At 48.5% G+C, this 10,334-nt stretch overlaps 1 protein-coding gene across 1 annotated transcript; it reads right to left on the reverse strand.

Moving 5' to 3' along the window:
- Positions 1 to 13: 13 nt before the first annotated feature.
- Positions 14 to 9,886, reverse strand: MTO1 (mitochondrial tRNA translation optimization 1; the record flags this gene model as incomplete). The annotated part of the gene is made up of 11 exons (XM_010146714.1): positions 14 to 114; positions 3,346 to 3,524; positions 3,711 to 3,868; positions 4,340 to 4,458; positions 5,163 to 5,334; positions 5,421 to 5,625; positions 7,120 to 7,250; positions 7,518 to 7,708; positions 7,848 to 7,960; positions 8,841 to 9,130; positions 9,769 to 9,886. Coding segments are annotated over 11 exons (1,777 nt in total), but the record flags the coding sequence as incomplete, so codon positions are not given.
- Positions 9,887 to 10,334: the final 448 nt, after the last annotated feature.

Genomic DNA, 10,334 nt, shown 5'->3' on the forward strand with positions numbered 1-10,334 from the left:
CAGGTGAACTCACCTGGTATTTGCCGGCAATTGAGCATTGGTAATGGGTTTATCCAGAGAATTTCCTGGCTTCCCTTCCTCTTGTGTCGTAGTGTCCCACCTGGGTCGCCAAATCTGTTCAAGGAAATGACATGTCAGACGTGGGTACCGCTGGGTTTGCTTCATTAATAGCTCAGGGTTGGGCCAGCACCTCAGTGCAGGGCAAAAGGCCCAAGCTCTCGCACAGTGCATACACCACTCAACCAATACCCATTACGTAAGGTCCAAAGTCTTTGTGTATTTCCACTCAGCCTGTCAGTCCTCAAAGTTCATCGTTTAGCAAAGACCATCACAGTCCCCCGTCTCAGCTGCATTCTTCTTTTCTGGTTCCAGTTCTTGTTTCAGGGTCTTCTTTGGGTCGCTGTCTCTGTCATCACTCTTCTGCCATTTCTGTCTTGCACAATTCTGAGACAGACTTTGAGATGTATTGTTAAGGGTTTAGCTAAAGCAAGCAGTTTACACCCATTAACTTCCTTCTGTCTAGCAAAGCACCTGTGCTTAATTAATTCATCACACTCTGCTAAATCTGTCTCTACATGATGAGCCTGACTGGGTTTTAACCAGCCTTGTCTGGGTCTGTACCAGGAGCAGGTTAAGCTGGGCCTGGTGAGCAGTATTTCTGTACTTCCCACGAGACTCCAAACCCCATACCTAAACCTACACTAGAGGCGATGAGAAATTCCTTTACAGGTACGTGCAACGAGTAAGGCCAACCTCACTGCATACGCTACCTTCCCTGCCTGCCTGGTCACGGTGAGGATTACAGGACGAGATGCCATCCATTAGAGCGCAGCCAAGGAGCAACAAGCAGGCATCTGTCTGAAGGGCCGGCTCCTCTGGTTCTGCCCCGCTCGCCCTGCCAGGCCCAGCAGGACCGCAGGACCTGTGAGTGTCTAAGCTCACTCTGTCTTTGCATAAAAACCAAACTCCCCGCTGGAGTCAGAGGGCAGGATGTCTGCGCTCTCTCTGCCCCTGCTGTTTACAGAGGATTATTTAGCCTTTCTGTGCTTGGTTTTCTTAACACCACAAAAAGAACTACTTGTAGCTATGGTTTCTTTTCTCGAACAACAAACACAAGCTGTTGTGGCAAGCCCTATATACACAGAACCAATCCCCGAGGAACAGCCAGCTCCCAAACATGCCAGGTTTCCCACTTCAGCCAAGGCGGATGGCATTAACCCACACGTGTGAACAGAGACACCTCGTCAGAACAAGGGAGCTCGCCAGTGACCCAAGACCCACTCCGCGCCGACCGACAGAGAGCAGTTGGTACCAGAGATCTGCTGGAAAGCAACGCATCCATGCACACCAATGCGTTTTGACTTCAATTTCTCCTGGAGTTAACCAACTCTCTCCCCCTTTTTCTAACTCTCAGACCACGACTGTGCATTACTGAACGGCTACAAGTGAAAAAACAACACCCCAGACCTCACTCCTCCTGCTCTTCCTCTGACACTGGTGCAAGCCCACAGCAGCACGATGACCCTTTGATTTACACTGGCGTGTGTGAGACCAGAACCAAAGGCCTTTGTAGCCTTTGTAGCACAGAGATTTCGCAGCGAAAGCCAAGGAAGAAGCGCTTGCTTTCATGGCAGGGTGCGAGAAGCTCGCCTTTCAAGACAAAGGCATTACTGGAAGCGAGGTTTTCCTGTCAAGTGACTCCTGAGAACAAGCAGGAAATGCAGTCTTGAGATTGCACAACCTGCTTGAGAGGATGCAAGTGTCAACAGGGCTTCCTTCCTAGCCCGTACAAACTAGATCTAAGGTTTTACAGACATTGCTACACCAAAACCAAACAAAATGCAAAGGTAACGCAGTGAAGAAAGCCTTAAAACTCTCTTGATCGGAACTCCCCTGCTTTGAAGAATCAGAGAGGCCAGGGACTCCGGGCTGCTTCCGACTAGCACAGCTGGAGTTTGGAGAACACCGCACCTGCAGCCTATGATACACCACAGAGAGCCCAGCTGCCTTCCTTACGCTAAGCACAAGGCTTACAGAGCTGAAGCAACTCTTTGAGCTGGCAAAGCTGAAAGGAAAACAGGCAACAGACATGAAGGGGCAGACACGTGTTTGCTTCCATGAGCCATTCTGACAGGAACTGACCTACAGAGCAGGCGTCTAATGCTGTTCCGTGCTAGCCCAAAGCTGGTGACAGGGAGGAGCTTGCAGGCAGGCGGGTGATGGCCTGAAGCTGTAACTCTGCCCGTCCTCCTGCTGCCTGGCAGGGCCTCTGGCAATCCTTTCTGTGGACAGGAAAGGAATCACTAAATGACAGCTATCCCAAAGGCCAACCAAACTTGTTCCCAAGCCTGCTTGCACAGTCAATTCAGAGGATGTTAGCAAACGTGACTAGGGTAAGAGACTGCTGCCTGAGGCAGGCAAGCACCCAGCAGATGCGCAGCAACAGCGCCAATTCAGCGTTTCCTGATGGCACAGGACAGCCCCAAGTGTATCTTATCAGGACGCAAGTCACGTTACTGTCACCTGCAGGACCAGTGCCGATGAGAAACGCCAGGTCCTGCTCCCCTGGGCTGCCCAGCCATGCACTCCCTGGTCTCCACACTGCCTGGAGCTGGGGCTCCTGGGGCAGGCTCCAACGTGTCCCACCACCTTCCTCAGCCCTCTGGCTTAGGCAGTGACTCTCGTCCCACCATACCTGAGTGAAGTGACCCAAGGAATTGCCAAGGCTGTACTAAAAGCTGAGCAACAGCCATGTTCTTCACCAAGTTTCAAGATAAGCTTTATTTTGAAGGAGAACAAAAAACAACCAGGCCCAAAATACCGTGCTTGCATTCAGTCGGTCTCCTACGTAAGGTTAAATACTCGTGGGGCAGACATCTTCATAACCAAGTGTCTCCCATGGGCTGACATCACCCTAAAGCATCAGGCGGTGCAGTCGCTGCACAGCTATAAATGCAAATACTGCAGTCAACAGAGCGACCTTTCCAGCCAAAACCCTCTTGTGCTGCCATGTGTTTGGCCCGGTAACATTTCTCACTCACTTCAGATGAGCAGCACAGCGTCCTTCTTGAGATGCTTCAGAACCTGACATCTTCCAAGGGAGTGGAGTTGTACAAGCAATTCCCCTGTCTTTTCATTTGGATTGGCAAATTCACAGGCTGCGTTAAGCTCCCGAGCGTTCACTCAAGCTCTGCGTATTCATCGTCTCTGTTCTACTCAGTGACGCAGCCACAGGACACAAAAAGAACTCCTGTGGATCCACCAGCATTGGTTCCATCTGTGAAGAGGCTCCTGAGCACAGGTGATCCTGCCGCGTTCTCCGGTAGGAGGGACACACATCTCTACAAAGGTGTTTTAACGAAGGCAGTCTCTGCTTTCCCCGAGTATGTTTTCCCTGGTAAGTACTTGCCAGTCTCAGGGAATGCTTTTAGCTTCTCTGTCTTCTGGTGACTGGTTTTCACAAATCTTAGCAAGTTGACAATAGCAGCTGGCGTAATTCCAGGGATGCGGCTGAGTGCACCAATCTGCGTGTAGAAACAGGACCAAGTCAACAAGGAACAAACCTACACGCTGGAGCTAGTGAGAAATGGGATCAGAACCTGTGGGGGGTATTCCTCTCCCTGATTCTCCTCACACCCTCCCTGTGTCCCTCGGGAAGGCACAGAGGAGATTTCATGGCTGTTCAACCCTGCTGTGGCCCAGTACCTTACCGTCTGGGGACGGGTGGAATCCAGTTTCTCCCGCACCTCTGCTGACAGCGATGCGTCGATGGCAAAGTAATCCAGGTCCTCTGGCAGCCGGAGGGCTTCATCACGACGCACTTCTTCCATTTCCTGCTGCTGATTGAGGACACACCACTCGTAAGCAGCTGCGATCAGGGAAACAGGAAGACCAGATACAGAAGTTCATGTGAAACAAGTCACTTGCAGGATTTCTTGAAAGCAGAATAAGCAATTCCACTGAGACGGTCTAAAGCTCCTAAGGAAGTTTCTAGTCTCACAGATTAAAGAGCAGACTTCACATCGCTGCTTTGGAAAAAGTCCTCCTCTTTCATTTGTTACAGGAATTAAGATACACAGGTTGGCTTTTCCTCTCCTCCCAGGAAAGGATGGTCTATCTGACATCAGTAAGGAGGAAAAACCCAGGAGTGAAAATGAGTCTCACCTCACGAAGTGGAACACAGGTGCCTGCACAGGGCTGTGGCCTATGGCAAAAGGTGCATGCTCCGATAACAGCGTGTCATTTCACTAAGCAGCAACACGAAACACGCTGGGACGAATGGGTTGGCTCTCCCCTTACTGACCAAAACCAACAGATCCCATCAAGTCTTGTACTCTACCTTCTATTTTCAATCTCTCTGCCAGTTCTCTCCATTGAGTAAGCTTTCCCAGGGGATCTGGGATAGCCCTTGCCAGAATTCCCATGTTGACCTCTGGATATTGAAGGATGTCAAATGCACTGTGGAGAACAAGAGTTAAGTTTTTATGGTTTGAATGAGTCACTTGTGCAAAGCAGATTTACAGCTGTTCCCAGCTGAAACTTGTAAAGATCTCAGCATCAGCCAGAACAACCGCAGAGCCAAGCTCACCTCCCTACTCTCAGTACACAGAAGAGCAGTTCAGCTCTTGAAGAGGGGGTCTTTATGAAGTGAGCAGCCATATAGAAGGGACAAAGAAAGGGCACCAAGGGGAACCTTCACACTGGCTGAGTCAGCCAGGTCTCACTGATTTAAAACAACAGAAAAGATAGGGTGAGATCAAGGACGGGCAAGGGAAGCAAAGGGTATGTCTCTGTGTACAAGAAAACTAGCCTGAATCAATCGCTGTTTTATCAAGCTTTCAGCAAAGCAGCATCCAACTGCAAAACTGTCACCACCTGGTGACACTCCAATAAGGACCACAACAACTGACTGGGCCAGGGGAGCAACCCCCTTACTTTGGGAGCCTATGTCAGCACCAGGAAACGTGGCGCAGTAAAAACACTGATGTCACACTTATTCTACGGGCGGACATCAGATGTCTGTCCCCTGAAGGTGATAAAGCTGGACTTTTGGAGCACTGAAAGCTTCAGGAAGGAAGGACTGACAAACACTGTGAAACCACTAGCCCCATGTGATACAGCAAGCATAGGTCAGGCCAGAACGCTTCAGGTGTAACCTTTACCTGGCAGGTGACCTCCGACTGCTACTGATGGGAACTTCTGATATTAACTGCAACCACTTGGATATGCTGAACTGAAGGGATTTCAGTGTTGCAATTCCATCCTCTAAAGCTGCCCTCATCTTAACCGCTTGCTCGTACCGTTGCCGTGACACACACCCAGCTTCCTCAAAACCTGCAGAGATGGACGGCGTGTGAAACAAAAGGTCCACAACCAGGCAGGGCTGGCTGCTCACTGCAAGAGCCGCCGTAAGAAAATACCTCTGTGGGTGAGCCTGGCATCGGCATTGTCAGGCCGGATGGACATGCGGAACTCCACGCGGCTGGTGAACATCCGGTACGGCTCGCTGGTGCCCAGCGTGGTCAGGTCATCGATCAGGACACCGACGTAGCCCTCAGTGCGACTGACGATGAAAGGGGGCTTGCCCCGAACCCGCAGGCAAGCATTGATCCCAGCGATCACGCCCTAGGCAAAGAGAAAACAAACCAAGAAACATCGATCAGTCTCTCAGGGTTAAAAGGTCAGCACATCTGCCCTCACAGACTCGTGTGGCAAGCTGTGCCCTGGGAAATGCACCAGTTCCCGCCAGTCCCTTAGGCAGTTTCTTCCCGGTGATACCACAACGGTCTGAAGGGCTCCTTAGCCCCTGCTGACGTGACTAGGGACAATTCCCACATTTTCAGTTACACCTACTGCACAGCCTCCGTGCTGAAACATCTGACAGCGTTTTCAACTACTTTTGCTCCACTCCCCTCACCCTCCCTTGCCCTCAGTCTCCTGTGAAGCGCTATGTAGAGACCAGAAGGTACCCGCCAAATATCTGCTGCGTCAGATAAAGAGCACTTTAAATACAAACCCTGCACTTGCCTGTCTTATTTGAAGAGTTACATTAAATTGCCAGGAAAAATGCTGTTGTTAAGAATCTACCTGGCTAATAATCTTTATTAACAAAAAAAATATCTACCACATTCCACATCGAACAGGATGCTAATGTTAGGGCAGATGTGAGTTCACAGAAATTGTCAAAGATGACATTTCCTTTTTCCTTTAGTTATATTAGGTAAAAAGCATTTTTTGTATTGTTACTTAATACACAAACAATAATGGGAAGGGATTTTCTGTAAAATGGAAATACTAGGACACACATCAATTCGTTTTGCAAACAACCAAGTAGAGTCATGCTACAGTGCAACTCAGAAGCCTGAACAGAAGCAGAGCAGAACATTCGCCTACGATTCTCCTTCTGTTACTGCAACCTCAGTAACAGCAACGGTAGGTACTTGTGAGACCCCACCTGGAGTGCTGGGTCCAGCTGTGGAGCCTTCAATATCAGAAGGATATTGACCACTTGGAGCGAGTCCAGAGGAGGCCCTGAAGATGCTCAGAGGGCTGGAGCACCTCTGCTATGGGGACAGGCTGAGAGAGTTGGGCTTGTTCAGCCGGGAGAAGAGAAGGCTCCGGGGAGACCTTATAGCCCCTTCCAGTACCTGAAGGGGCTACAAGGAAGCTGGGGGGGACTTTTCACAAGGGCCTGTAGTGACAGGACAAGGGGTAACTGGTTTAAATTGAAAGTGGGGAGGTTTAGATTGGATATCAGGAAGAAATTCTTCCTGGAGAGGGTGGTGAGGCACTGGAACAGGTTGCCCAGAGAAGCTGTGGATGCCCCATCCCTGGAAGTGTTCAAGGCCAGGCTGGATGAGGCTTTGAGCAACCTGGTCTAGTGGAAGGTGTCCCTGCCCATGGCAGGGGGGTTGGAACTAGATGATCTTTAAGGTCCCTTCCAACCAAAACCATTCTGTGATTCTATGATACTGAAGGTAAATACATCTGGGCAAGTCTGGAATTGGGGCGCGCAGCAGAAGAACGAACATCTCACTAGCATAAGACCGCGTATCTAAGACAAACACCAAGGCAATACCCCCTTCTGAGCGCCGAGTATACAGCATCAGTTTCACCCACCTGAGCTGCAGCTTCTTCGTAGCCCGTCGTGCCATTTACCTGGCCTGCAAAGAAGAGGCGCTGAACGAGACGAGACTCGAGAGAAGCTGTCAGCTGACGGGGATCTAAAAAATCGTATTGCACCCCGTAGCCTACAACAAAGAAAAAGACAGATCTTACAGGAGGGATTTTGAGGTTCCCTATTTATCAGCAAAGGCAATCAGTGAGCAGAACGACTTTGGTTACCAACTTTCACTTACAATTTAAAAAAAAGCAAGGAAAAATCCCTGCATCCCAGAATTAATTCTGTTTCTTATTTCCTTTATTTTGCTATGTTCTAAAGAAAATCTGTTTTTTATTAACTGGTAACCAATCACATAAGTTTAAAATTATTCACAACCCCCCTCCCCGCCCCTCACCTGGCTGCAACATCTTTGCTTTTTCCAAGCCTGGGACAGATTTGATCACCTGCTCCTGGAGCTCAGGTGGCAGTGTCATGGACATGCCTTGGGGGTAAATGACATTGGACTCCAAGCCTTCGGGTTCCAGCCACACCTGATGTTCTCGGTTTGGGAAGCGCAGAACCTTTGATTCAAGAGAGGGACAGTACCTGCAACAGTAAATAGCCATGAGCACCACCTGACGTGGAGAAGAGGTGACTTTCCAGAAGCAGAGCAGAACAGACCCCCCGTTTCAGACAGACTGTGAGCTCGTACAATCAAGAGCCCGGCATGATGCCACGTGCTTACCGTGGGCCCCTTGTCGTCTCCCGTATATGGTTGTTCAGGTGGAGGTTATCATGGATGATTTGCTGGGCTTTCAGGGTAGTGTGAGTCAGGTAACATGACAGCTGATCTTCTGGCTGGAAGAGGCCAAAGCTCACTTTAAGTTAATCCAGTCACCAACACTGTACTCTTACTGAACAACTGTGAGGATCTCCAAGGGCTTTTCCATGACAGCTAGCTCTCCTAGAGAGGCAGGCAGTGCTGTCATACCTGCGGTACAGACAGAACATGAGCAACATGCCCAAAAGCAGACCAGGAACAGCAGAACAGGTTGCATCTCACCTCCTTAAAACCTTTCCGACACGTACCAAGGACTTCAAGTCATACTCCTTTTACCCTCACCCCACTTATAATAGGTTACTGCAATTCCTGTATGATCTGGGGCAAATTAACTCCTGATACTTAATTCTGTGCTGTTTAACTACATTACATAAGAACGCCATCCATTTTCCAAGATTTCTTTTGGAAAATTGAGTTTCTTCTGCTTTCAAGTTACTGTTGACATGCCGGCTCTGTGCATTGCTCCATTCTTCCTCTTTCCTAGTCAACGCTATTAATAATTGCTAACTCCAACATTTTCATCTCTTATTCTAAAGCAAAACATCGTAAGACTCCACTCTGCAGGCCTGGAAGTATTCTGTAACCCACACACATAACCAGCACATGAAGAACAACTACCAACAACATCATGTTTCACATAATTCTGACTCTAAAAGTAAAGAAAGTTTGGTTGTGAAGTTGAGAAGTGAGAGGAAAAAGGTACTTGCTTTCAAAAGCAAACTAACAATTTCTCCCTTTGCACTGAGAGTCCTCAGCAACACGCCACCTCCAGTGTGAACACAGCCCAGCTCACTTTCCCAGCCATCAACGCCCTGGCTGATTCTGAGCACGACATTCCCAGAACTGCTGCCCACCTCCCCACCTGGCTCCACGTGCATTTGGCGCGTGCCATCCCACCTTGATCCACACCGCCTCGCTGAGGAAGCTGAACGGCACTGGAGGATTGTCAGCTCTATGTTCCTTCAGTCCACTGAAGTCAATCGTATCTTTGGCAAGTCGGGGCGGTGTCCCAGTCTTCAGCCTGCCCACAGCAAATCCCAGTTTCTCCAGAGTCTGAGCCAGCCCAATGGCTGGCTTGTCCCCTAGCCGCCCAGCCGGGTGCATCTCCAGTCCGATGAGGATCATCCCCCTCAGAAACGTACCGGTGGTCAGGATAACACTCTCTGCGTGTACTGTGCTCCCATCTCCTGAAACAGCAAGTTTTTGGAGATGCACAGTATCTTAGTATCAACAAAACCCTGGTACTTTGGGGTTTCAGTCTAAAACCAGATCGACACTGTTCACTGAGGGTTTTTTCCTATTTACTACATCTTTTACTGCTTAAGAAAATCAGCATTTCAATAATAAAAGTATTAACAGTAACAACTGCAATAAGCATCACGTTGTTATTCCTATATTTTTCTTATTCCTAAGCATGTTACAACCTAACACTGAAAACCCACTCCTGGGAAAAAATCCTACCTATGCCTTTATTTTCAAAAGCCTGTTCACTAGAACAGCAAGGGGTGATAAAGTGTGAATCTGCAGTTAACAGGACACTACCATCCTATAATGCTGCTGGCAGCATGTGCCATTTACCAAATAAAATCTCAAAACACAAGAGTTCAGTGTCACTAGTCCAAAGTAAATTAACTCCTGTAACGTCCCAACAGCCTATCAATCCAGGTATGTTTTTCACTATATTACAGATTATTAACCTAGTTCTCACTCAGCCTAAGCCACTTCTATCACCTAATTCAACCTTCTTGCTGATGAATCAGAAATGTTTACCCCAAATGCTGCTCTTAGAGTAAATGAAGGTGCTCACTGATTTCCCAGCACATACCCAGAATGACTCCCGTGACTTGGCACTTCCCAGGATGGTCTGGTTCGGGTTCTGTCAAGAGAAGATCCTCCACAGATGCCTCACGAACTGTCAACAGTGGTGTGTTAAGGATTTCTTTCTGTCATGAAAGGAGTTACTGCAAAAATCTGGGAAGTTCCGAGACATGTGGGCAGTCCCAAACCCTGCTGATTTCACAAACATCTAACACCCTTTTCCATTTTTACCAGGTCAGTTGGCAGACACTCAGTTACTGTAATACCTTGATCTATCAAATATAACTTTTCACTGACAAATAGAAGTTTAAGCTCAAAAGAAACTATTTAGTCATGAAGCCTGACCTGTATATAAAATGCCAGAGCAGTTTTAAACTATGCTGGGCTCCAACAACTTACGCTGCATTGAAGTACCAAACAGAAAGGTACCTAGGTTTGGCAGGAAGGTATTAACAACCAACACACACACGCACACATCATCCTCTGTAGTTCAGCCTAATGCTTCATATTTGAGTAATTAATTCCCATACTCTGGCCCAGAAACACACAAAACCCCCTGGAAATAAAAACGCG

This window comes from Eurypyga helias, unplaced genomic scaffold (genome assembly GCF_000690775.1).
Source record: "Eurypyga helias isolate BGI_N326 unplaced genomic scaffold, ASM69077v1 scaffold12902, whole genome shotgun sequence".
In the NCBI taxonomy this organism is placed as follows: Eukaryota; Metazoa; Chordata; class Aves; order Eurypygiformes; family Eurypygidae; genus Eurypyga; species Eurypyga helias.